The sequence below is a fragment of the Lepidochelys olivacea genome, assembly GCF_965140295.1.
Source record: "Lepidochelys olivacea isolate rLepOli2 genome assembly, chromosome: 2".
In the NCBI taxonomy this organism is placed as follows: domain Eukaryota; kingdom Metazoa; phylum Chordata; order Testudines; family Cheloniidae; genus Lepidochelys; species Lepidochelys olivacea.
The window spans coordinates 44,570,982-44,598,800 of NC_140412.1; the positions used below are offsets into that span (position 1 = coordinate 44,570,982).

Below are 27,819 nucleotides of genomic sequence, written 5' to 3' on the forward strand. Positions count from 1 at the left end.
TTAACCTGAGTCTTGATGGGTGGAGCAATGTCCACAATGACCTTGTTGTATGTGCTTGTGTGACAACAGAAGAAGGGAATGTCTTCCTTACAGAAACAATTGAGACATCAGGAAATGTTCACACACAGCAGAATTATTACAAGAAAAGCTATAACAAACTGGGGGAAAAAATTCAAATGTCTAGTATGCAGCTTGGTCACAGACAATGCTGCAAATGTATCCAAGATGAGAAGAAATGTAGAAAAGTGAAGAGAGTCCCAAGCTAATAGCATACGGTTGCAGTGCTCATTTGATGCACCTCCTAGCCAAAGACTTCAGTGTTCCAGAAATAAAGGCTAATGTTGTTGAAATTGCAAAATACTTTTGTAACAACCACTTTGCAGCAGCTGCTCTGAAAAAAGTAGGAGGACCCAAGTTAACTCTCCCACAAGACGTGTGATGGAACACGGTAGTGGACTGTTCTGAGCATTATATCAAGAACTGGCCTAATCTGATGACAGTTTGTGAAGAAAATCATGAAAAAAATAGATGACACTGTCAGCCAAAGTTCTCAACATTGGGCTTAAGAGAAATGTTGAATGAATGCGGAGTACCCTGAAGCCTATTTCTGTAGCCTTGAACAAAATGCAGGGAAATAGCTGTTCTATTGCTGATGCTGTTGAAATTAGGAAGGAACTGAGGGAGATCTTGAAAAGAGAAATATGCAATGACAGGAGTTAAATTACAATCATTTAAAAAAAACAAATGGGACAAGCACTATCTCCAGCTCATTTTCTTGCAAATATTCTCAATACTCGGTACCAGGGTCAAACCTTAACTGCTGAAGAGGAGTTAGTTATGACATGGACATCCAGGAATCATCCCTCTATAATGCCAACTATAATAAACTTCAGAGCAAAAGGTGAACCATTCAAGAAATATATGTTTCCTGATGTTTTAAAGAAAATCGCACCAGTGAACTGGTGGAAGTCACTTAAGCACTTGGATTTGGAGACTGTTGAAGTGATAATCCTCACTTTAACAGCAGTAGCTTCTTCTCCCGTTGTAGAAAGAATATTTTCTTCTTTTGGACAAATTCATTCCAAATTGAGAAATCGTTTGGGACCTGAAAAAGCAGGAAAGCTTGTTTTTCTTTTCCAGATTATGAACAAAGAGGAAAATGAAGGTGAAGATGACCGAGTTAGCTGCAGAAGCCAATATTTTATGGTTTCTCATGTTGACCTGGCTGACAATCAAATTAATTCTTGCTTTAAAAAAAAAAATTTAACTATTTTAGTTAAATACAATTTAAGCAACCCTGATTTTAAAACACTTGAATGTTAAACTAAATTCATATGCTTGTTTTGTTAAAATATTATGTTTGCTGTTGAAGAAAAAATCCAGAATACATAACTTTATTTAAATTAAATTTAAAATTTAGTTAAATAAAACAATTTGTGTGTCTGATGATGTTCTCCTCCTAATACAGCACGGCAAGAAAATCCTCCAAATATTAATGATTAACCTGTTGGATTGAAGCTCGTTCACTTCCCAGTGACTTCATAAATATCTGCTTCAATTACCTTTGGTAAATGAAAAAGCCAAACTATCATTCATTTTCTGATATACCTGTAAAACTAATCTGAAAAGTTTTAAAAATAAATAGCTTTAAAAATGTATAGTGTGTATCTTCTAAAAATGAAACCTACATCTATCTCTGAGTTGTGAAGAATATGTATTAAGGTTAGAACAACCAACAAGAATGCACTTTTATGTAGAAATCCATGATTAAACCGAGTCTTCCTGACTAGTGATTTAAATCAATTTAAATTTAATCCACCCTGCAACAGAAGGATATAGTAAGCCTTAGTTACAATAAAGAAGGAAGACAGAAATGGAGCTATGCCCGAGGAGGTTTGCTAGAGCGACAACACACACCTCTGTCTTTAAAACAGTGAGATTAAAGAAGCTGACATGAAGTCACAAGTTTACTTAGCCTAGATAGGCAATAAGAATTTACTAGGTAACAGTCAAAAGTTAATAAGATACATATCTTTGAAGATCAATGTAAAAGTCGCTGCTTGTGTTAAAGGTAGAGATAAGATGACCAAAGCTGGAAGGCCACAGTCTAGGCATTATGGTAGTCTAAGCTATACAAATGCCAAAAATAGACAAGAAGCAAAAAACCCAACAACTGAGCCTAGGGATTTCATGAAGGGGTGGTCTTCGTGCAGAGACACAGCCATCAGTCACTTAGGCTATGTCTACACTGCACACCTTACAAGGGCACAGCTGTGCTGCTACAGCCCTGCCGCTGTAAGGTACACAGCGTAGCTGCTCTTCTGCCAAAAAAATAAAGCCACCCCCAATGAGGGACAGTAGCTTTGTTGTCAGCAGAGCATCTTGCGCTGTCCATGCTACTGCTTTTTGACTGTAAAACTTTTGTCGGTCAGGGGTTTGAAAAAAACCACACCCCTGAACGACACAAGTTTTACAGATGAAAGTGCAGTGTAGACATAGCCAAAAAGAAAGCAAGGACTGATAAGAGATTAAACCAAAATTTAGAATACCCTTAAGTTGTTTGCTCACTCATGACATTTTATACATTATTTTTTCTTAAATCATGCTTAAATTGGTCAGCTTTTAAGAAACCTGTGTGTTCTACAACTTGTTTGGTTAGCAAAGTATTTGGTTGTATGAGAGAATGAGCAAACCAAAAAGTTATTCAAGGCAGGTTTACGCTTGCCTATCACCTTATTTACATTGGTTACTACTGTTTATTTCAGTATCCTTATTCTAGCCTCACTGAAATTTTCTTGGCAATGACTCACTTTTACAAACATAAAAAGTACAGCCTTTAAACATTACAAAAGTCAAATTTTCCCACAAAAATTAAAAACATTTTTCTCATCTTACATTCAAAGGAAGCTCCCCATGTTTGTCATAGACAGCTAAAAACTGTTGTAAGATGAATCACAAGTTTCATAAATATGGCACTCTTACCAATATCTGAACACAAAATTTTGAATAGTTCTAAATAAAAATACTGCTATTAAAACATTAAGTTAAAATTTTCCGAACAAAATTAAGTAAGAAATTTTGTAATAAATTTTATTAAAAAAATAAAACTTATAGAAGACCTGTAAAACTACAAAAATGTATCATCATATCACAATATGTAAAGCTTAATACCTACCATATTCTCTGGGCATTTTTCACAAACAACAGAAGGCCCACCATTATTAGAAACCATCTTGAATCCTGGTAGACATACACATGAAATACCTAAAAAGTAAATAGTTTTATTTTCACCCCAATTTATACAAATAAACCCCAACTCTATTGTCGAGCAATTGCTACAGCTCTTAAATGAAGACTCGCAATTTCCTACTTAAACAACTACAATGTTTGAATAAGAACTGCAGTAAAAACACTCCACTTCTTTTAGAATGTTCATGTCAGAGTTCAGTTTTTACCCTTCAAAAGTAGAATTACTCTGAAAGATTAAAGATAACCTGGAAAACAACTGTCTTCTTTGTGTGCAAAGAGCTTCAAAGTTATTTTGTAAGCTATTTTAAATTCAGTACTTTTAAAATATATTTTTTCCTTTATTCAAACATGAATAGTAAAATAACCTATCTTCAAATACTGCAAATACTATTCAATGGGCTTGATCCTGCGAAGTGTGTAGTGCTCGCAACTTCCACTGATTTCAGCTGTGAAAGCTGAGGGTACACCATGCCACATAGGAACAGGGCCACCAATTGTTGTTTACATTTATTGCTATTTCTATTACAAAAGTGGATATAAAATTAAACATGTAAAATATTGAACTATGTCAATAATCAATTTGGCAAGGTCATTTAAAAAAATTCTCAGAACTTTTCTGATCCATTATTCCCTTCTTCACATGAATGTACAATACTCACGTAACAACAGCATGTTTTGAATTTTTTTATGTATATACATTTCAAAACAGAACCTATTCTAAATGCTCTCAGCTCTGGAGAGATCACATAAAACAGTATAACCTCAGAGTTACAAACACCTCAGGAATGGAGGTTGTTCGTAACTCTGAAGTGTTCTTAACTCTGAAGAAAGTGTTACGATTCTCCTTTCAGAAGTTTACAACTGAACATTGACTTAATACAGTTTTGAAACTTTACTATGTAGAAGAAAAATATTGCTTTTATTTTAGTAGTTTACATTTAACACAATACTGCACTGTATTTGCTTCTCTCTCTCTCCTGCTGTCTGATTGCATACTTCCAGTTCCAAATGAGACGCGTGGTTCACTGGTCAGTTTGTAACTCTGGTGTTCATAACTCTGAGGTACTACTGTAGTAGATCTTGCCTTTCTCACCCCTAGTTTTCATATATAGATTCAAAGAGGAAAGTAAGTTTTCCTGCTTTTTCAGGTCCCAATCTGTTTCATAACTTTGAACTACTTATTGCACTGAACTTGTTGAATAACCTGAAATGAACTACAGCAGAACCTCAGAGTTACAAACACCTCAGGAATGGAGGTTGTTTGTAACTCTGAACAAGCCTTTATTGCAGGGGTGGCCAACCTGTGGCTCCAGAGCCACATGGCAGCTCTTCAGAAGTTAACATGCGGCTCCTTGTATAGGCACCGATTCTGGGGCTGGAGCTACAGGCGCCAACTTTCCAGTGTGCTGGGGGGTGCTCACAGCTCAACCCCTGGCTCTACCACAGGCCCTGCCCGCCCCGTTTCCCACCCCCTCCCCTAAACCTGCTATGCCCTCACTCCCCCGCTTCTCCCTAGAGCCTCCTGCACGCCACGAAACAGCTGATCAGGAGGTGCGGGGAAGGAGGGGGAGGTGCTGAACAGCAACGCTGCTGGTGGGCAGGAGGCTCTGGGAGCGGGGGCAGGGAGCTGATGGTGGGCTGCTGATGTATTACTGTGGCTCTTTGGCAATGTACACTGGTAAATTCTGGCTCCTTCTCAGGGTCAGGTTGGCCACCCCTGCTTTATTGGACGCTCCTCAGAGCGGACTGCTCGGAGCAGGGGCTCACAGCTTTGCAGTGGCTGGGCGGTGAGTGAGGATGGCCCCAGCTGCAAGGGTGATGAGTGAGGCACCCTGAGGCACCGCAGTGTCAGTGCGTGGTTAATCATAGAAGGTTAGGGTTGGAAGGGACCTCAGGAGGTCATCTAGTCCAACCCCCTGCTTGAAGCAGGACCAATTCCCAATTTTTGCCCCAGATCCCTAAATGGCCCCCTCAAGGATTGAACTCACAACCCTGGCTTTAGCAGGCCAATGCTCAAACCACTGAGTGGTGCAGGCTGTGGTCCTTTAAAACTGAGCTGCTCCTCCAGAGCTCAGGCTCCAGCAGCTTACACTCCAGGTCAGGTTTCAATAGCAGTTTTAGAAGTTTCTTTCCCAAGCTCCGAGCTTGCAAGCTTGTCCCCCTCCCAGCCAGGGGAGAGGCAGAGGGGAAAACAGCATTCACCACAGCTATAAGTGGCTGCCCGGTTGTGGGGGACAGGCAGCCCAGATGTGCCTACCTTTAAGATACAGGCACTTGTGACCCTTCAGTCAGTAACTCTGGTATTTGTATCTTTGAGGTTCTACAGTACTGGACCTATCTGATCAAGTAAATGTTTGCAGAAATTTACAAGTGTCAAAGACCCAGAAATACTTATAAACATCATCGTATGTCAGCCACGTATTGTGGAAAGAACCTTGACTAATACTATCAACTCTTCAGTTAATGAGCACCACATTTACGCATATTTAACACAAAAAGGAAAAGACTAAAACTTTGTTCTCTCATTTCTAGGCTTGTCGCTTGGGACAATTGTTACACGAAATGAAAAAAAGATGATCACATCGGAATTACATTCAGCTGGTCAAAATGATGTATTTTTTTAAACCTTCCTCTTTCTCTGCTTCATATCTGTCCAAGATTCACACATTTGGAGGAAACTGAATTTCTTCCTCAGCAGTATTATTGTGGTAGAACTAGACAATAAAAATAAGACCTGCATTTCAGGTTTACTCCTATTCTTAAAAACAAACCCCAAACCACAAACAAACTGAACACCGCAGAAATGAGAAACTTGTCTTGCAACGTTCCCACAAGGTAAAGTTACTGCCCCAGGATGGTAAATGTACTGTAAATTCAACCCACCTATGCTACTGTGAAAAACAAAAAGTCTTAGGACAAAATTCCCTGGATCACCACTTTCCCCTAGAAGCATCACTACCCCACTATCCATGGGTGATCACTGGAGACTTGCCAAACAGTTCACGTGCAAAGAATGAGCATCCCGATTTCTGCCATGCAAACGATGAATTAAAACAAACGCTTCAGTGTCGTAAGAGCCAAAACGATGAACAAACCCCCCACCTGCCCCTGCTTAGCGTGACGCGCCGCTCAGCTCCCCGGGACCACCACAAACACGGCTTTAACGGGTACTTCGGGAACGCAGCCCGCAGCGGGCCGTAACACGACGCAGCCCCCTCAGCCCAGGCTCTGCCACCCCGCGACGGAGCTGAGCCTCCAAGAACAGCTCCCCCCAAGAGATGGGGGTTCACCCACCCCCAGTGCCTAGGCGGCGGGGGGCAGGCTAGGCCTCTTACACACCCTGCCCCGCCTGCTGGGAGACAGGACGCCCCCGCCTGGGCCCCTCGCTCGCTCTCACCCCTGGCGCTCCGCCCCTGGTGGGGCCCGCACTGGCCGCACGCCAGGCTGGAGATATCGAAGTAACGGGCATGGCCGCAGTCCTGCGGCTGGCGCAGAGGCAGGGAGAAAGTCTGCCCAGCCGAGAGCCGCACGCTGAGCGCCAGGAGCAGCGCAGCGGCGCCACAGCGCCCCACCGTCGCCATGGCTACTCAGATCCCAGCAGCCTCTAAGCGTCCCGACCCCGCGCGGGGATTGGCGAGCCCCACCTCCCCCGACGAGTAAAGAACAGCCCCAGCTACGGACAGCCAGAGGGGCCAAAAAGAAAAGGAGGACTTGTGGCACCTTAGAGACTAACCAATTTATTAGAGCATAAGCTTTCGTGAGCTACAGCTCACTTCCTCAGATGCATATCGTGGAAACTGCAGCAGGCTTTATATATACACAGAGAATATGAAACAATACCTATTCCCACCCCACTGTCCTGCTGGTAATTCAAGGCGGGTCCTTCTTCTTAGGAATCAGAGGGAGCTGCACAGGGGAGGAAAGGGTGGGCTGGTGGCTGTGCGACTGCTTCTCCCCTCCCCCACAGCGGAACACCAGGTTGAGAAAAGCACAATGTGGTGTGAGGGAGAAAAATACAAAAGACTGCTAGTTAATTTAGAGAATGGGTGAGTGTGGCAGAAAGAGGGAGAACATAAGAGCGGCCATACTAGTCAGATCAAGGGTCCATCTAGCCCAGTATCCTGTCTTCTGACAGTGGCCAGGTCCCGGTGCCCCAGGGAAAGAACAGAACAGGTAATCACCAAGTGATCCATCCCCTGTCACCCGTTCCCAGCTTCTGACAAACAGAGGCTGGGGACACCATCACCGCCCATCCTGGCTAGTAGCCATTGATGGACTTGTCCTCCATGAATTTGTCTAGTTCTTTTTTGAATCCTGTTATAGTCCTGGCCTTCACAACATCGTCTGGCAAGTTCCACAGCTTGACTGTGCATTGATTGAAGAAATACTTCCTTTTGTTTGTTTTAAACCTGTTGTCTATTCATTTCATTTGGTGACCCCTAGTTGTTGTGTTTGTAAGAAGTAAATAAACCTTTCTTATTTACTTTCTCCATACCAGTCATGACTTTATAGACCTCAATGATATCCCCCCTTAGTCGTCTCTTTTCCAAGCTGAAAAGTCCCAGTTTTATTAATCTCTCAGATGGAAGCCGTTCCATACCCCTAATCATTTATATTGCCCATTTTGGAACCTTTTCCAATGCCAATATATCTTTTTTTAGATGGGGGCGACCATATCTGCACACAGTATTCAAGATGTGGGCATAACATGGATTTATATAGAGGCAAAATTATATTTTCTCTCTTATTATCTATCCCTTTCTTAATGATTCCCAACATTCTGTTCGCTTTTTTGACTGCTGCAGAACACTGAGTTGATGTTTTTGGAGAACTATCCACAATGATGCCAAGATCTCTCTTGAGTGGTAACAGCTAATTTAGAACCCATCATTTTATATGTATAGTTGGGATTATGTTTTCCAATGTGCATTACTTTGCATTTATCAATATTGAATTTCATCTGCCATTTTGTTGCCCAGTCACCCAGTTTGCAAAGAGCTACAAAAGGATCTCTCAAGTCTGCTTTGGACTTAACTATCTTAAGTAGTTTTGTATCATCTGCAAATTTTGGCATCTCACTGTTTACCCTGTTTTCCAGATCATGTATGAATATGGAGGACCACTATTTACCTCTCTCTGCAAACTGACCATTTATTCCTACCCTTTGTTTCCTATCGTTTAACCAGTTACAGATCCATGAGAGAACCTTCCCTCTTATCACATTTCAGCTTACTTTGCTTAAGAGCCTTTGATGAGGGATTGTTCCCCAACAAATTATGTTCATCTATGTGTCTGACAGTGTTGTTCTTTACTATAGTTTCAAGCAGTTTGCCCAGAACTGAAGTCAGGCTTACTGACCTGTTATTGCCGGGATCACCTCTGGAGCCGTTTTTAAAAATTGGCATCACATTGCCTATCCTCCAGTCATTTGGTACAGAAGCTGATTTAAATGATAGGTTACAGACTACCATTAGTAGTCCTGCAATTTCACATTTGAGTTCTTCAGAACTCTTGGGTGAATACCATCTGGTCCTGGTGACATTACTCTTTAGTTTAACAATTGGTTCCAAAACCTCCTCTAATGACACCTCAATTTGGGACAGTTCCTCAGATTTGTCACCTAAAAAGAATGGCTCAGGTTTGGGAATCTCCCTCACATCCTCAGCCGTGAAGATTGATGCTGTGATAAATGAAGGGAGTGGCAGGTAGCTCCCTTTTATGGACACCCAGCCAGCCCGTTAGCTATAAAGTCCCTCTTGGTGGTTGTTCTCTGCTTGCTTAACCTGTAAAGGGATAAGAAAGTCCCCCAGGTAAAGGAAAGGGAGTGGGCACCTGACCAAAAGAGCCAATGGGAGGGCTAGAACTTTTTAAAATTGGGGAAAAAAGCTTTCCCTTTGTGTCGCTCTCCAGAGAGCGGAGACACAGAGTAGCAATGCTGTAAGCAGCTTTAAAACCAGGTATGAAAAACATCAATTCATACCTCAAACCTACTTATCTAAAACCCCAGATCAAGGAATGTCTAAAATAAACACTATGAGGGTTATGTCTTTTCTTTCTTATTGGCTTGTGAACTCCTTTGTGCTAAACCCAAATGTTTCTCTTTTATAGTTTCGTAGATTTAAGGTCAGAAGGGACCATTATGATCATCTAGTCTGACCTCCTGCACAACGCAGGCCACAGAATTTCACCCACCCACTCCTGCGAAAAACCTCTCACCTATGTCTGAGCTATTGAAGTTCTCAAATTGTGGTTTAAAGACTTCAAGGAGCAGAGAATCTTCCAGCAAGTGACCCGTGCCCCATGCTACAGAGGGAGGCGAAAAACCTCCAGGGCCTCTTCCAATCTGCCCTGGAGGAAAATTCCTTCCCTACCCCAAATATGGCAATCAGCTAAACCCTGAGCATATGGGCAAGATTCATCAGCCAGATACTACAGAAAATTCTTTCCTGGGTAACTCAGATCCCACCCCATCTAATATCCCATCACAGGCCATTGGGCCTATTTACCATGAATATTTAATTACCAAAACCATGTTATCCCATCATACTATGTCCTCCATAAACTTATCGAGTTTAATCTTAAAGCCAGATAGATCTTTTGCTTGTAATCTTTAAGCTAAACCTCAAAAGAGCTATCTTGATGCTTAATTTTTGTAATTGTTTCTTTTAAAATCTAGCAAAAAGCCTAAGTTCCAAATGTATTTCCTTTCTTTTTGTTTTTAATAAAATTTACCTTTTTTAAAAACAGGATTGAATTTTTGTGTCCCTAAGAGGTTTGTGGATGTTGTTTAATTAGCTGGTGGCAACAGCTTATTTCCTTTGTTTTTTTCTGAGCTCTTCCCAGGGTGGGGTGTATGTGAAAGGGCTTAAGGGCACCCCATAGGAAGGAATTTCCAAGTGTTCCTTCCTGGGTTCTCAAAAAGAGTGGGGTGGGGGGTGGTTTGCACTTGGGTGGTGGCAGCGTCTAGCCATCCAAGGTCAGAGAAAAGCTGTGACCTTGGAAGTTTAATACCAGCCTGGAGTGGCCCATATGAATTTTTAAAATCCTTGCGGGCCCGCACCTTCTTTACTCAAAGTGCCGGAGTGGGGAATCAGCCCTGAATACAAAGAATTCATTTAGTTTCTCCACAATGGCTTTATCAGCCTTGAGTGCTCCTTTAGTATCTCGGTTGTCCAGTGGCTCCACTGGTTGTTGTACTTAAAAAAAACATTGCTATTACTTTTTGAGGCTTTGGCTAGCTGTTCTTCAAATTCTTTTTTGGCCTTCCTAATTATATTTTTACACTTCATTTGCCAGAATTTATGCTCCTTTCTGTTTTCCTCACTAGGATTTAACTTGCACTTTTTAAAGGATGCCTTTTTGCCTTTCACTGCTTCTTTTACTTTGTTGTTTAGTCACGGTGGCACTTTTTTGGTTCTCTTACTATGTTTTTTAATTTGGAGTATACGTTTAAGGTGAGCCTCAATTATGATATCTTTAAAAAGTTTCCATGCAGATTGCAGGGATTTCACTTTTGGCGCTGTACTTTTTAATTTCTGTTTCACTAACTTCCCCATTTTTGTGTAGTCCCTCTTTTTGAAATTAAATGACACCGTGTTGGGCTGCTGTTGTGTTTTCCCCACCACAGGGATGTGAAATTTAATTATATTATGGTCACTATTCCCAAACAGCCCAGCTATATTCACCTCTTGGACCAAATCCTGTGGTCCACTTAGGACTAAATCAAAAATTGCCTCTCCTCTTGTGGGTTCCAGAACTAGCTGCTCCAAGAAGCTCTCATTTAAGGTGTCAAGAAACTTTATCTTTGCATCCCGTCCTGAGGTGACATGTACCCAGTCAATATGGGGATAGTTGAAATCCCCCTTTATTATTGAGGTTTTTTTATTTTAATAGCCTCTCTAATCTTCCTGAGCATTTCACAGTCACTATCACCATCCTGGTCAGGTGGTCGGTAATATATCCTTACTGCTATATTCTTATTATTCGAGCATAGAATTACTATGCAGAAAGATTCTATGGTACAGTTTGGTTCATTTAAGATTTTTACTTCATTTGATTCTACGCCTTCTTTCACATATAGTGCCACTCTTGCACAAGCACGACCTGTTCAGTCATTCCAATATATTTTGTACCCTGGTATTATTGTGTCCATTGATTAAATGGGAGGGAGGGAGGAATAGGATGAGAAATAAGGAAGAAAAAAAGATGAGTAGGCTGGGAGAAAAGGTACAAAGAAAGGGGAATATAAGAATAGCATAAAATATAAGGTCAGAGAACCCAGTAAAAGGGGATCGTATAGACCAAGGCAGAGGCAGGAGAAATAAACTTGTATCAAAATAGATTTAATTTTTTTTTTTTTTTGCCTGCAAAGCAAAGGTAAAATCAGAAGCAGTGAGCAGAAAACAGCAAAGGGGACACAACTCTAGATACCTTTCTCTCTCAGCTCACCTTTGATTTTATCCTGCTTTACTTTTTATTTAGAAAGGTGGGCAGAGTTATGGTGCAGAAGAAAAATGGCTGGATGAGAAGGAAAAAGAGGGTAATTTCTTCTCCCTTTTCCCCAGCTACCAAAACTCACCTGTACCCCTCCTGCCTCTCTAAACCCTACCAAAACTTCGGTACACTAGATGTCTTCATTATTATTCCTGACCATCCTTTTCCAGACACAAAATTACATGACAGTTTATGATCCTGTGTGGTATTATTGCAAACTCATACCAAGTTTATCACACCAATTGCTCCCTAGCAGTTCCCAACTGGATACACATTTCAGCAGTAACAATGACTCTCTTAAGGGTCTAGTTACCTGGTGACAGAGACTTTTATCTTCCTGCACCAGTAACATCTCTCCTGGAGACAGCAAAGAGGTCCAGCTGTCATATAAACTCAATCCGCCTACATTTTGTATTCCACCAACTATCTTGTATTTTTCACAATAAAATAATAAGAAAAGTATGTCCCCATGCAGCAAGACTAGAAAGCTGGAGACTTCTTCCAGAAAAACCGGCACCTATTTCCAAACCAAAATTGAAGATAGTTGTTACTCAAATGGAGAGCAGAATCCTGACTTAATGCTCTCTCGTAATGCCCAGTCTCTAAGGCATGGTCTACACTGGTAAGTTTTTTCACCAAAAGGCAACCTTTGGCAAGGAAACAGCAGAGGTGTACACACTGCACAAAGCCAATTTTTGCGACAAGACTCCTCAGTTGCAGCGCTGTAATAAAACCACTTCAATGTGTGCCATAAGGCTTTTTGTCCCAAGGTTTTATCGTTCTAGTGCCAGTGTAGACACCGCGCTTGATTTTAGTGCTGTTATCGGCCTTCAGAATGTGTCCCACAATGCCCATCCTCACCACTCTGGTCAGCAGTTTCAACTCTGCTGCCAGGTAAACAACCTTCCATCCCTCCCACTTTAAAACCTTGGGAATTTTGAAATTCCCCTTCCTGTTTGCGCAGCATGGAGAGCTCACATTGCATCCTCCCAGGTGACCACGGTGGCTCCATGCAGCAAACAATCTCCCGCTTGGACCACTGAAGCTACTGGATCTGATAAGTGTTTGGGGAGAGGAGGCTGACCAGTCCCAGCTGCACTCCAGCTGTAGGAATTTCGATACCTTCGGCCAGATTGCGTGCAGCTTGTGTGAAAAGGGATAAGACTGGGATATGCTGCAGTGCAAAGGTGAAAGAGCTGAGGAACGTGTACCATAAGGTGAGGAAGGCAAACGGTCGCTCGAGTGCTGCACTCCAGACCTGCCGTTTTCATAAGGAGTTGGATGCTATCCTAGGCGACCCCACCTCCACCACCAAGAGCACCGTGGATACTTTGGTGGGTCTGGAGCCAGTGGAAAGTGTACCAAATCCAGAGGAAGTCATTGATGAAGAGGTGGAAGCTGAAAAAGATGTGGAGCCCATGGCACAGTCGCCTGATGGTGAGTCCAGTCAGGGGCTGTTCTTCACTCCAGAGGTGTCTAGCCAGTCTCTGCAGTCGCTCTTTGGTGAGCCAGAAGCAGGAGAGGAGTCCCCTGGTAAGTGGTTTTGCTTTGTGAAGTTCTGAAGCGGGTTGAGGGCAGAGAAGTGTAGAATGCTGGCTTTGTTTCTGCATGCTGGGCATTTCCCAACATGGCTAGGCAGTATGGCCCTGGGGTATCTGGCCACTCAAAATCAGCAGCCAGGCATTCTGTTTCGGCAGTCCGCCCCTGAGTAAACTTTTTGCCCTTCCCTTCACACATATTATGCAACGTGCAACACGCGGCTACAACCATGGGAATATTTTCCTCATTGAGGTCTAACCTGCCATATAGGCATTGCCAACCCGCCTTTAACCGGCCAAACACACATTCCATGATCATTCTGCACTTACTGAGCCTGTTGTTGAACCACTCCTTATTGCTATCTAGGTTTCCCATGTACAACTTCAGGAGCCATGCAATTAAGGTGTACGCCAGGCAGTGTTCCCTCTAATTTTTTATGTCTGTGTGCGGAATGAATTTTGTTATGTGCACCAATATGGAGGTGATGTATGACACATCACCTTCATATTGATGCACATAACAAAATTCATGTGGTGGGGGGTAGGTCCGAGAGTTTCGAAGTGTGAGAGGGGGCTCAGGGCTGTGGCAGAGGGTTGGAGTGCAGGGGTGTGAGGGATTTGGCTGGGAGTGTGGGCTCTGGTAGTGGGGACAGGGATGAGTGGTTCAGGGCACGGGAAGGGGCTCAGGGCTGGGGCAGAGTGTTTGGGTGCGGGGGGCTGCAGGCTCTGGGGTGGGGCCAGGAATAATGGGTTTGGGGTGCAGGTTGACCCAAGGCTGACCCAAGACTCTCCCCAGGCCTCTGTCGCCACAGCAGCTCAGGGCTGGGGGAGAGGCGCTGCTTCCCAGGCACAGCAGCTCCAGCGGGGCTGGGCTTGGCAGAGGGAGGGGCTCCTCTCCCCGGCAGCTTTGGTGGGCCTGGGCCAGGCTGGGAGAGGGGCTCCTCTCCCCCGGCCACAGCAAGTCCAGGGGAGGTCCGTGCTGGGGCCGGCAGGGAGGGGCGCCTCTCCCCACTGTGGCAGCTCCACACTGGGGCTTTCGGGGTGGGGCGCCTCTCCCTGCTGCAGCAGGTCCATGCTGGGGGAGAGGCATCTCTCCCCACCACAGTCCTGAGCCCCTGTGCGGGGCTTAATAGACAGCTGCACAGCCATACAGCTACGCAGCTTAGAGGGAACTTAGACGCCAGGTCTCCCAGAATCACTATGGGCATATTGACTTCCCCTACGATGACCTTATGGTAAGAAAGTCCCTGCTTGCAGCTTTCTGTACAGGCCACTATTCCTAAAGATACATGCATCATGCACCTTTCTGGACCATCCTGCACTGATGTCAGTGAAATGTCGATGAGGATCCACAAGCACCTGAAAAACCTTGGAGAAGTACCCCTTCCAATTGATGTACTTCGTCGCAAGGTGGCCCAGTACCAGAATTGGAATATGCATTCCATCTATTGCACTTCTGCAGTTAGGGAAACCCATTTCTGCAAAGCCATCTACATTTCACGCACGTTGCCAAGAGTCAGGGTCTTTGCAATAGGATGTGATTCATTGCCTTGCACACTTGTGTTAACACAGCCCCAGTGGTCGACTTTCCCACTCCAAACTGGTTCACGACTGACTGATAGCAGTCTGGAATTGCCAGCTTCCATACTGCAATTGCCCCAGGCTTTTCCACCGAGTGTGCAGTTCTCATTTGGGTATCCTTGTGCCGCAGGTCTGGGGCAAGTGCCGCACACAGTTCCAGGAAGGTGGCTTTCCGCATCCGAAAGTTCCCAGACCTGTATAACAATGCGATCCTTTCACTCAGTACTAGTTTCCCAAGCCCAAAAGTGATGTTCCACTGTGTTCAGCTGTTTTGTGAATGCCAAAAGTAACCTAATGTTGCTGCTTTCGATGTTGGACACCGCATCAGGCAACTGTGACTGCCGTTGCCTTCGCAGCTTCAAGAATAACAGCACTGCTATTCACAAAGTGATAGCTTGCAGAGCAGTGGAGATCAGCACAGGACCCATTCCTGCAAATAGATGTGGTGGGGCAAAGAGAAAACAAGGGACATTGAAAAATGCCGCAAACTGAAGACGAAAGCACATGGAATGCTGGGACGGAAAGCAGTGCATCGCTGGGCAATGAGCCTGGACTCACGATGTGCCACGATCCCCTCCACCTTCGCACAAGACTGAGCAGCAGAGGGGGGAGAGCTGCACCGTGCACTGCTCTCATTGCCGATGCAAGTGCCGCAAGTGTGAATGCGCTCTTCCGACAGTGGAAGACAATGTGAATACGCAACAGCAATTTTCTTTAAGTGCTTTTTTATCACTGACCAAGCTCTGGGTGAAAAAAATATGCCAGTGTAGACCTAGCCTGAGGCATCTATCACTGACAATAGGAATGCATCCGATGAAGTGAGCTGTAGTTCACGAAAGCTTATGCTCAAATAAATGTATTAGTCTCTAAGGTGCCATAAGTCCTCCTTTTCTTTTTGCGAAAACAGACTAACACGGCTGCTACTCTGAAATAAGAGACCTTATAACACATTCATTTACCTTGACATCGTCACTAGTATCCTATGTCTCGTCCCACCAGAAAACAGCCCGCCAACCCCACATCAAAGCTATTCCAGCCAGCACCAAGGCAATGTTGGGGTCCCAGGGCATGGCCACTAGGTAAGTCGAGGGGATGGAAGGCCATGAGTGTTGAGGAAGACTCTTTGCTCAATCCCCCTTCACAGAATTCAGTCCTGGCTGGCCTGAGAAAGCCCTTGCACTCCCAAAATAATGCTGCAGCTGCAGATAGAGCTGTTTTGTGTAGGGTTTGCTGGCGCCAAGTTAGGATAACGGCAGGAATCAGCTACAAGGCCATAACCGCTTATTTGCCTCATTAATCGCAAGGCTAAGCAGCCTGTGCTGTTGTTTTGAATTGCTAAAATGCTCGTTAAAGGTTGCCGGAAAAAGTATTGTTGTAACCCCATATAAGGCAAAGCAGTTTTATTTGGCTGATGTGTAATGCAATAGAGATAAGGAGTATAAAGGTATGTGACTCTGCCTGCTCAGTGTGCAGGATTTGAGATTCTATTCTCCCTGTACCTTCTTTGGTGCACCGAATAAACTTTTCTGCTTCTCCACCCCGTTGTGTTTATATTGGGTGACGCTCACCGGGCAACAAACCCCTGCTGTTGCTTGCCGCTGGCACTGGGTGCCGGCAACAACAAGAGGGAGAGATCGGAGCAATTGGTAATGCCAAGGAGATGCCAAAATTGACCATGAGACTGAAGGAACAGGCAGGCCCGGCCTCTGCACCCTCAAGCTGAATTGGACAGGCCCTTTGCCTACTATGAGGCGGGAGCTCCCTCCCAGCACATGCACACTGCCCCCACAGACGTTGGCAAAGGAAAAGTGGAGCAGCCTAGGAGGTGCCAGGGGTGCACGGGTGAAAGGGGAAAGCAACGGCCGCCACGAAAAGGACAGACGCGCGCGTACCAAGGTTCCATGCGCCGGCCGCCTATGAACTAGTACATGCGCAGTGAGACGCGGGGATGACCGTTGGAAGGGAAACCTGACACATGTACACGGGGTCCGGTTACAAGAAGAGGATGCAGTGACACTCTGCCATAGGAACCGAGTTTGCACATGCGTAAAGATAAGCCTGGCGTAAATCACTCGGGCGGCAGGGTCACGCATGTGTAGTGTAGGCTGAACTGTAGCGAAGGGGGCGCGCATGCGTGTGGCCCCGGCCAGTTGGGAGAGGGGAAAGAGAGGAACGACGCCATCTTGTTGCTGCTTCTCCGGAGCTGCAGGGACACCGAGCGAGGCGCTCGGCGGGGAGCCTCTCTCACGTGTAGCGGGCAGCGGTGTGTACGGTGGGTGGGGCGAGGGAAGCGGGCTGAGGGAGATCCGCTTTCCCCGGGCGGTGCTCTTGGCTGCTGGCCGCCCGCCCGTTCCCGGGGCGGAGGGTCTGCGCTGGGAGATGGCCACGGGGCCGGAGAGACGTTGCCGGTTTCTCCAGCTGTCTAGGCGGGCTCCGCCGGAGTCCTGGCCTGGTCCCTGAGATGATGTCGCACATGGAGGCCTATCGGCCGCTCCGGAAGGTCCTCCTCACCTGTGAGCCTGGATATCCCCCCCCACGCACCCCCCTTTTGTCCCTCCCGCCCCGGTGCCGCGGGGAGGCCGGGCTTGTTCTCCGCAGGATCGGATCACAAACGGCCTCTGGCGGGACTGGGGCGCACCTGGCATGGGGGGAGCGGCCCCTCCGGGCCCTGTTGGCCTCTGGACGGAGGATCCCGGCGAACGTTCGGGCTGGTGCTGGAGGCGCTCGGGTCGTGCCCGCTTGGAGGCGGAAGGTGCTGTGCTTTCTAGGCTTGTGATGCGTCGGCAGTGGCCCTAATCGGGCTGAGGAGTGCGGGGATGCTGACTGAGGCCTTGAGTTTGTGGGACCGTTCTCTGGCTCAGGCTCGACACCTACTGGTTTCGCCTAAATAGCAGCGCCTCGTCGAAGCCTTCCGTGCAACGGGTCTGTCTGCAGACTTCACTCAGCTGTTGCTCCAGTGAAACTAAATCTCTCAGTTGATAAACTTCTTGCTTTGACTGCTAAGTCCATTTTTTGCCAGCAGCTGAGATAGGGAATGGCTTACCGACTTACCAGTTTTTTTTAAGTAAAATTCATAAACATTGTTCACCCACTTTAGTTTATTTAGTTTCAGTTAATGTCATCATCCTCTGGCTTATGCTGGGGTTTTCTTCAGCTGTCTTTCCCAGACCATGATTTGATTGCATGGGATCTGGATATGGGAAATTATACAGTGATAAGTAAGCATCAGTGTTATGGAGACCTAGTTTTATGAAATGTTTGATTCTTTTTGATTGGTAGTGAAAGTGAGTATGGTATGAGGTTTTGCTAGGTAATGAAATGAAAGTATGGTCCTAGTCTTGTGTATTTCTTATTGATGCTTTTTTGAAGATGATATTGTTTAATGAAGCCTTTGTGCTTTGAATTGGTGAATATGTAGGGCTTTCCCAAAAGCCTTATCCATTTATCTAAGCATTTGTTCTTCTTTGGCGGCCTCATTCTACTGCTGATTTGAACTTACAGGTGTTTAAAAAAAACTTTTTTTTTTTTTTTTAAACTACATTTCACTTCTTTGGGTTATTCATTTAAGCCATCTAATGACTTGTCTACATTTGTTACCATCTCTTGATTGTTTGGATGAACAGCTAGCAAAAATTTATTAGATTAACTTGCATTTCTATCTGTGGAACAGTTTAACATTGATTTTATTTTATGTGGTGATCTGAAATTAACTTGACTGGTTCAAGCGTGAGAAGTTGTGTATTGTGTCCATGGTGTATGATGGGCAAACTGGACAGTTGTCATCACAGGAGTACTGAGCATACCTGGTTCTGTGTTGACGACAAAATATTGGGAAGTGATTTTTGGTCATAGGAACACAGAAAGGTGCTAGAAAACTGCTGAAATACTACATCAGGATGCTACATGAATTAGTGGGCAAATGGATTTGACTTTTCAAGAAACGAAGGCCCTTTCAGAGAATTCTCTCTCCCGTTGAATTCTTTCCTTGCACGTTGGCATTGCTGTTTCAGCTATTGAGAAGATAGCATATACAGATGTGAGGAGCTATTTATCTACAAGTGCAATGATCAAACATTCAGTCTTTCTAGCTTACAGACTTGTCTATAGAAAGAAAGTATTCAGACAGTTTAGAAGTAAAATAAGGTCTTTCAGTTACAGAAATTTGGCCTTTTTTTGTGCTAATACAGGTGAAGTGATCAGCTTTTGTGATTAGTAGATGTAAGTGGATCAGAAATCTGAAAAATGTAAGTGATCAGTATGGTATCTTATATTTTTGATAAACTAGGGCTTTCTGTATAATGTGGTAGCATTCTTAACTACTTGTCAGTAATAGCTTGTTTAAAAAAAGAGTAATAATTTGGTAGTGCATAGGTTTGCCTTGTTTCTGTAATATAGCTGTGTTATATAATCCTGTAGCTTGTCAGAGCACATTCAGTGGTTCTTGGTTGCATGTTTGGAAAGCAGCAAGCAGTGCGGGGGGAAAGCCTTGCAAATGAGATTTGTTTGTAAATTCATGTACTCATTGAAATCTGTTTGGAATTTTTGGCTCTTTCATATGATTGTCTATCTTCAGTGCAATATTGGACTGGTGGTGATTAGCATGTTTTGCCGTGCACGTCAAAAGCAGGTGGATTTCAGAAGAATTGGACATGTAATCTTGAGCTGGATTTATACACCTTTCAAGGAATGAAGTAACAGAGGGTTTTCCCTCTACCTTATTGGCAGTTCTGTTGCATTTCAACAGTTCAGTATGGCACAATTGATGACCAGTTAATCTCAGCATGTTTACATCATTTGCAGACGTCACCCTTAACATTTGAATTTTCTTTCCTACATCTAAAACGGATTCACAGACAGAGATGCAGTGCATAGCAGTGTGCCGAAGTACAGTATGTCTCACTTATATTTCTCTTGGAACAAGGAAGGAATTCTCCATAGTTCTCAAAATTGTGGTTTCATTACAGTGCTTGGCTGTTAATGTTATCCATTGATATGGACATGCCACAGTAACGTCGCACAATATGTAAACCAAAATACAAATATCAGCCATTAATTATGTTTCATTTTCTTTCCACAGTTAAGTTGATTTTACAGAATTTATCAGGTCTTCCAAGCAAAAACAGGTAAGCTGCCTAAAGCTTAATGCTTATCACTGAATATTGTCAAAGATCACGCACGGCCTTTTCTCACATACTTATGACTGGGAATTAGGACGTACTCTCCTGAGTGCACGTGGCTGCTGCAGTTAGCATCCTGACTACTTGAAAGAGGCAACGTTGTTGAACGCTGAATAAACGTATCCATTGGTGAGCAGAACTGGTCAGTTGATAGACCAGCTTGTCTGAAAGTCTAAATTCATCATTGTTGATGAATTACTTTAATTCTCAGTGAAGTAGTTATTCTTTTTTGTCTGTAATCTTCTACCTAGACTTCACAGTGCTATGATGGAAAGTGTCCCGTTAACACTAAAACAGAAGATTTTGGTCCTTAGTATCAGGTAGAGATTTCTGGCAGGTAACAACCATGCCATGAAGGACTTGAGGCATTCCTTACTTATCTTGGATGGTGAGAAGAGTGACTTACGTGGATTTTGTTGCCCTTAAGATAGGGAATATTGACAGTTACGTGCGTACATCCAGGTGGAGTAGCTAATTGTTCTGACTATTTAGTCAGCTTTAAGATTAAAACAGGGTCACTGATTGATTTGAATTTGAGAGTTTTTGATTTCATAAATCTGGATTGATTGAGGCAGGGACCTTCCTTAAAAAGGCTCTAGCTTAAGTATTAAGATACTGTAATAGATGAGTACTAAAGACTTGCTATCATGTGTACCTTTTTGTCTGCAGGTGATTTTTGCTGTGGGTTGAGCTCAGAATGGCTGTAGTCATCCGTTTACAGGGGCTTCCTGTTGTTGCGGGTCCTGCAGATATTCGCCGTTTCTTCTCGGGATTGAATATTCCTGATGGAGGAGTGCATATTATTGGAGGAGAAACTGGGGAGGCTTTTATTATATTTGCAACAGACGAAGATGCACGACGTGCCATGAGCTGTTCAGGAGAGCTTATCAAAGACTCCCCCATAGAGCTCTTTCTCAGCAGCAAGACTGAAATGCAAAATACAATAGAAATGAGCCGGAAAAGATTTGATCGTGGGGGAAGAGAACCAATGTCTGGGTCTAGACGAACAGGTGGTAGTAATTCAGGTGCATCAGGTGTTGGGAACCTTTCAAATTTAGTTGCAGCTATTACAAAAGGAATAAATAAATCTGGCTATGTCCCATCAAATCACCCAGAGTCTGGCTTTCATACCAATGGCACAAGACATGGTGATCCAAGTATACCTAAATCAAACTATAACCAGTCAAGAAAGGAGTCACTGAGTTCAGATGATATTTATTTATTTCTACATGGCATACCGTACTCTGCAACAGAAGATGAAGTACGTGCTTTCTTTTCTGGATTACGAGTAGAGGGAGTAATCTTTATAAAACGTCGCAATGGCCTAAATAATGGTGATGGTTTGGTAAAATTTGCTACACCTCATGGTGCCTTAGAAGGACTTAAACGTCATAGACAATACATGGGTCCAAGATTTATAGAAATAAGTCCAGCTACTGAAGAACAGTGGATTGAATATGGTGGCAGGGTAGACATGAAGAATGAGATTGCTCGTTACTTAAGCAAAGAACGTTCTCCAACAAGAGGTTCAAACTATACTCATTCAAGAAAACATTCTCATTCAAGATCTCCTCCAAGGAGACGAACGCGCTCTCGTTCACCTCGTGGCCAGGAATTTTACTTACACTTAAGAAATCTACCTACCTATCTTGAGAAAAAAGATCTGAGAACTTTCTTTGGAAAGCTGGATGTGTCTAACAACCAAATCAAGTTTTTACTGGACAAGCATCAAAGGAGGACAAGAAATGCGTTTTTGATGTTGAAGAATCAGAAAGATTTTAATATTGCTCTGGAACATCACAGGATGTCTCTTTTCAATCGTCCTGTTTACATTTTTCCTATTTCTAGAAGATCTATGTTGAAACTAATTGAGTCATATGAGAAGAAGAGCTCACAAGAAAGCGATCGGCCTGGACAGGCTGTATCGGAAAAAAGTTATCGGGAGGGGCATTCTGGCCCAAAGATGTGCATATATATAAGAAACTTTCCATTTGATGTGACAAAAGTTGAAGTACAAAAGTTCTTTGCAGGATTTGCTATTGATGAAGATGATGTTTACTTGCTTTATGATGACAAAGGAGTTGGGCTGGGAGAAGCATTGGTAAAATTTAAATCTGAAGAACAGGCAATGAAAGCAGAAAGTTTAAATCGTCGAAGGTTCTTGGGAACAGAGGTACTTTTAAGACTTATATCTGAAGAACAGATGCAGGAGTTTGGTTTAAATGTTCCACCATCAGCACCAAGTGGAAAAATGCAGGTTCATTCACAGGCATATGACAGAGGTGAGCATTCCCGTCCAGCTGGTTCACCACCTGGACAACCACAAGGACTACCTATGCACTCATTTGGTCCTCCTGGGAGCTTTAGGCATCCTCCTGATGTTAGACGACCCCCTGAGGATTTTCGAGGTCCTCCACCTTTTATGGATTTTGGTGGTGATGGCGAACCTTTTGGTAGGATGGAGTATGGAAACAATAACATGGGAGGCTTTTCTGAGGGAAGATTTATGTCCGATCCAAATTTCAGTGGTGGTTCTGATCGTGTAACTCCTATTAGATTAAAGAACTTGCCATTTAGAGCCACCCCGAATGAAATTTTGGATTTTTTCTATGGCTATGGTGTCATTCCAGAGTCTGTTTCTATACAATGTAATGAACACGGATTACCTTCAGGTGATGCCATTGTTGCTATGACAAATTATGAGGAAGCAATGGCTGCTATTAATGAGCTAAATGATAGACCAATTGGCCCACGCAAAGTTAAGCTAAGCTTGCTTTAAAGAGAGAAAATGTTTCTCAAATTAAAAATTCTAGACATCACAGTATTGATGCAGTAAGATGGTTTCTTATTTACAATTTTTTGTTACTGGAAGATGCAGAAGAAACAGTTTCCATAAACAGAGGAAGTTGTAAATAGTGTCATGTTTAGTTTTTTTGGATTGGTTCAAATTGACATCTGTAGGGTTTTTTAGAAGACGTCTTAGAAGTGTATTATGCTTATTTTTATTTTTATGGCAGATGGAGAGATCAGTAATCCGAATGGATTCTCTGTTGACTTGTAAGGTGCATATCTTGATATTAAGATATACAAACATGGAGTTGTAATGCATTTGGGGGTTTTTAGTTTTGCGTTCATTCCATGGTTCTATGACTCTGCAACATTTGAAAATGTAAAACTGCTGGTTGTCTTGGTTGTACAGACTGGTCAAAGAGAACAATTTCAGTGCCACCTTCATTAGTAAATATCCTTGGAGCTATTGTCAACCCTATATATGTAGAATAGGTAAATTGTAAACATGAGTGAATTTCTTATGTAAACTGTTTAGTCTTGTTCAGTTTCACGTGGTCGCAGACATCTCAAGTTATTCTCATAAAATTAGTTTCCTGTTCATGTTAGCTGCCTGTGCAACTTTTTAAAAAAAATAAAAATAAAAGGCTTTACAGCTATGTGGATTACCTGTTTAAAATTTGTGTACATTTATTCATTGAACGCTTGGTCAGAATCATGCTGACCATCTTTCATAGAAGGGGTGAAAAATGGATATTCAGTATACACTGTTCTTTGCACATGTTGGTTAGTTTTGGCTCTAAAACTGGTTCTCAACTTATTTATCGTTGTGGGCCACAGGTTGAGAACCACAGTGCGCTCCCCTCCCCCCCAATTTCCCATAGTCCCCTATGCACATTGCCCCCCGCCCAGAGACTCCTTCACAGAGTGGGACCAGGATTGCAACCTTGAGCACAGAACCTGCTGCGTGGGGCCGGCAGCCAGACCCAGCAACCTGGACCCTGGGACCCTGCCACATGGGGCCAGGTAGCCGGGACACCTGGCCAGGAGCGGAGTGCCTGGTACGGGCTGGCAGCTAGGACCCGAGGTAAGGGGCCAGGAGCAGAGCCCCACCTAAAACCTGGGGGTGCTGCCAGACCCCTGCAAAACACCAGTTCCAAGTACACGCCCTCTCCCCCTCCCCCCCCCCAACCTGCCCAGAGACCCACTTTCCTGCACCCTGCTGCCCTGCGGCACTCACTAGCCCCCTGCTGGCAGGAGTGCTCCTGAAGGCAAATACTGTCTGTCCCTCAGCCAGCCCCGCCCCCTGCCAGACCAAAGTGGCAAATTTTGAATTTTTTTTTAACACAGCTCGGCCACAGGTTGAGAACTGCTGGGTTGAGAACCGCAGCTCTGAAATCTATGTCGCTCAAAATTTGGTGGGATTTTCTGTTCTGTCTCGGCATAATATATTGTCTACAGTGGGGAGTGAAAGTAGAATATGGGTTTTTTAGTGTCCCATATCCATATTCTTGAAACTATTATTAGGAATAAGTTAGTAGTTATAACAAAATTCTTAAATGCAAGCTAGTTCAGTGACCATACTGTACAGACTTACTAACATCTGAGCTGCATGTCAGTGGCAACTACTCAGTTGCATCCAGTTATTTACTGACCTTTTCCTATAGGAATGAAAAAGACGTTGGCTTAAATCTAGATGTTTAGAATGCTTTTCTAGGTAGTATGCTGCTACTTTTAAAATTGAAATGAGGAATAGAAAGTGAGGTTGCTTGTTTCTTTTGTGGTTCAGAAAATAAGTTAGGTTCCCTCTAATTGTGATTATTTTTGCATTATAAGAAATAGCAAGATCATAACATTACTGTTTAAATTGAGTGGGAGACTTACGAAACTGAACTAATAGAATTTAGATGTTTAAAAGTCTACCCTGTGTTTTATCTGACTGTCAGAGTGCCCCACAGTATCATTTTAATTCATGAGTTCCCCACTGTAACTACCTTCATACAATTCAAACAATAAATATTAATATACAATTTTTGATTCATTGTAAGTAGTGTAAGGTAATAATGTAAAGAAATATCAATCGTGATAGTGGCACTCTTACTGACAGCTCTAAACGATACAGAGTTGTGGGTTATTACTGTATTTTAAAACAGGTCTTCTGAGTTTTTGTAATAACTAAGTTCTGCTGATGCCATGTAATGGATCCTTCTTCATGGAAAGCACTGTTCATATGGGTTCCATGAGGGTTTGCCAGCATTCCTGTACTGTAGGAAAGAGAGCAGCTTAGGCTTTCTTACTCCTTGGCCGATGAATTTCTGGGGTTTTGTATGAACTGGATGTGAGGGTTAGTGTGTGCCACTGCATATCAATGGAGAAAGGTTAAAGCACTTCTTGTATGGGGCAGATGAAGAGCCAGAACTGTCAGTAAGAAAGAGCAGTTGTTGGCAGTAAAAAAGGCATAGTAGATGAAACAGCCTGCCTTTTGAATTTGAAAGAGGAGGGGCTGATTAATTAGAAACATTCATATATCATACAAGCATGCAATACAGTGCATTTTTTTCCCTAACTCATCTGGGACACTGAAAGCAATAGTGACTTGAAATCAGTTTGAATTTTAAATTCAAAATAAAGTTTGGTTATGATGGTGATTTGTTGAATGTTACGTACTTATAGGAACACAAACTTGCATAAAGCTTCATATGAGACCTATAATACATTAAACAAATTGCTATAGGAAAAGCTTAATTACCAAATTTTTAAAACCAAACGCTGGAAAACTTCTGGCTGCTTTATTGCTACTTCAGTTTTTTCTGTCATTCAAGAAATTTATTTTGTGTACTAATTTTAGAAATGTGCTTTTACAAATTCCTCGAAGCAACCACTGAGAACTTAACCTCCCTTCCCACCCCCTACTTTGAATAAAAGGGAATAGAAGAAGAAAAGCAAGCAGCAGCATCCCTTGTATTTTTTTAAAATAAAGAATTTAAATGGCAACTTTGTTTTTGAATTGTTCCTTGTGAGTAGTCCCATCTTTTTTTAAAGGGTAGCAAAATGGCTTTCCATACTTCTGCTTTAAAGGTGGAAATGGCAGTGTTCTGCCTGTACATGGAGAATCTGTGAGATGAGAAATTAAGAGATACAGTAAAACTTAGGCTTCTGAGTTACTTTTAAAAATTATACCTACTCTTGCCTCACATTTAAATTTCTAGTTGAAAGTAGTTTCAGTAGTAAGCTGGTTTTGAGTCCTCCTGCCAGTTTTTATTTTTAAATAGCACTTAATATCAAATCTCAAAACTACTACTCCAGAGAGATGCCAAAATAAAGTGAACATAATTTTGTCTAATCTTGAGTTAGAAAAAATTTCCAGACAGGAAATCTGTCATTGCAGTGACAAATACAAATTATAATGAATTTCATCTGGAAAAAGCTTTTGGTAAGATTTCGGTACACTACTTTTAACTTATTTTAAAGTTCACAATTCTTCCAGCTCTTACAAAACACAGTATCTAAACTAATGGCAAAAATTGCTCACTCTTTCAAACAAGTTCCTGCATTTTTGAAGTTATAGAACCTTTATGCTGCTTACTAACAGGCAGCTGGAAGTAAAAATATATAAATCTCACAACATATTTGCTGTTTCTTTGAAGTGTGTAGTTCCATGCAGCTGTCTATGTAAAATGGCTTCTCCATCTCTAGGGCTGTAGTTAATTATATATTTTACTGACAAGTTTTTTTTTATCAATAGGCTAGAAACAACAGTTATGGTAGGGAAAACTGGATTCTTTTTCAGTAATTGTACACGGTAAGAAATAAAACTGACTAATGTATCGGGGAAGATATTTTGGTTAGACTGTTTAAAACACATTTTTTTTTTTACCATGTTTAACTCCAGTGACTAATGAACGGTGAAAAGAAAAGATGGCTTTGATAAAGATTTAGACCTCTGCCCCTTTACCATATAAACTCAGAGCCTGGGACATCAATGAAATCCTTAGGAAAGACCGAACTTGATATTACTGACTTTTCTATGGCAAAAATCCTTAAAGGTCATCTTCATACACTATTAAGAAGCAGAATTTAAACCCCTTGCAGGTCACCCATAATTTATAATTATTTTCTTGGATGCAATAGTAAGCACTGATCCCCTGCAACCTCCATTGGTGGAAATGCCAGAAGAACATTATTTAACTAAGAAATGTTGCCATGAAAAATATGTACCTATCATGGCTTTCTTAACATGTTAGGGCTCTCTTGGGTGTTACATTTTGGCTTTCTAGGTTAGCTACAGTCATATTCTGCCATGGTTCAGTTACTTTCAAACACATCATACAAGTCCTAGATAGATTCTTCAGAAAAGCACGTAGCAATACTCAGTTCATCTGGCATAGAGGAAAATTACTAAGAAAGGATGCTGATGAGTTGCATTACTGTACTAGGAAAAGGTAGCTGGAAGCCTAGTTCTCCAGTATTTTTACATATTACCTACTTGCTAAGAGAAATTCTCTACTTCCCTGGTATCAAAGAGATGGGGGCAGTGCATCCAGATTGAACAAACCCAAAATCTGAAAGTCTCCTTGAGTTGGATCAGGTCTGCATTGATGCAGGCAGTGGTGGCACTAAGCATTCTTGGATGGCTTAAACTATAACATTGACTATGTATCTTTTGAGACACTGGGATGGTGTTTTAGTCTGCAAATATTTCTTGCGGTGCAGCACATTGTGGTGGATTCTGAAGCCGAGGAAACAACAATCATGGTCCTCCTCTCTCTGATGCTCTTCTGCTGTGCTGACAGGGCGTGAAGCTGCTGAGCAGTCTTCTTCCTTAGGTGCCATGCCTGAAGTACAGGAAATAAACTCATTGGCAAGGAAAGTACTGGAGCAGTAGAACAAATGCTAACCTCACTGAGCTAGGCTCAGGCAGCGTGTGGCATGCCAAGACCACCACCATGCTAATGGTCTGGAACAGGTAGGTCTCAGGTACCTGTGCATTAAGG

General features: G+C 43.0%; 3 protein-coding genes across 7 annotated transcripts in view; 1 reads left to right on the plus strand and 2 right to left on the minus strand.

Annotated features, from left to right (window-relative positions):
- TMEM67 (transmembrane protein 67) overlaps window positions 1-6,863 on the minus strand; it is a 61,450-nt gene extending 54,587 nt beyond the window's left edge. Inside the window, exons 1-2 of one of the 4 annotated variants that reach the window (XM_084621547.1) lie at window positions 6,647-6,863; window positions 3,176-3,264 (exon numbers count right to left, since the gene is read on the minus strand). In XM_084621547.1, the coding sequence (XP_084477673.1) occupies window positions 3,176-3,264; window positions 6,647-6,830 (273 nt within the window). In that variant the 5' untranslated portion in view covers window positions 6,831-6,863. The other 3 variants (XM_084621548.1, XM_084621550.1, XM_084621549.1) reach the window with 3 other exon arrangements.
- Window positions 1-27,819, minus strand: part of PDP1 (pyruvate dehydrogenase phosphatase catalytic subunit 1) — a 669,997-nt gene that overhangs the window by 179,705 nt on the left and 462,473 nt on the right. The window lies entirely within an intron of this gene.
- RBM12B (RNA binding motif protein 12B) lies at window positions 16,986-23,493 on the plus strand. Of its 2 annotated transcripts, none has more exons than XM_084621909.1 (3): window positions 16,986-17,124; window positions 19,939-19,984; window positions 20,708-23,493. In XM_084621909.1, the coding sequence occupies exon 3, from the start codon at window positions 20,736-20,738 to the stop codon at window positions 22,815-22,817; it is 2,082 nt and encodes a 693-aa protein (XP_084478035.1). In that variant the 5' UTR covers window positions 16,986-17,124; window positions 19,939-19,984; window positions 20,708-20,735; the 3' UTR covers window positions 22,818-23,493. The 2 variants fall into 2 exon arrangements, with proteins under 2 accessions (XP_084478035.1, XP_084478036.1); XM_084621910.1 differs by having other exon boundaries at window positions 16,993-17,133.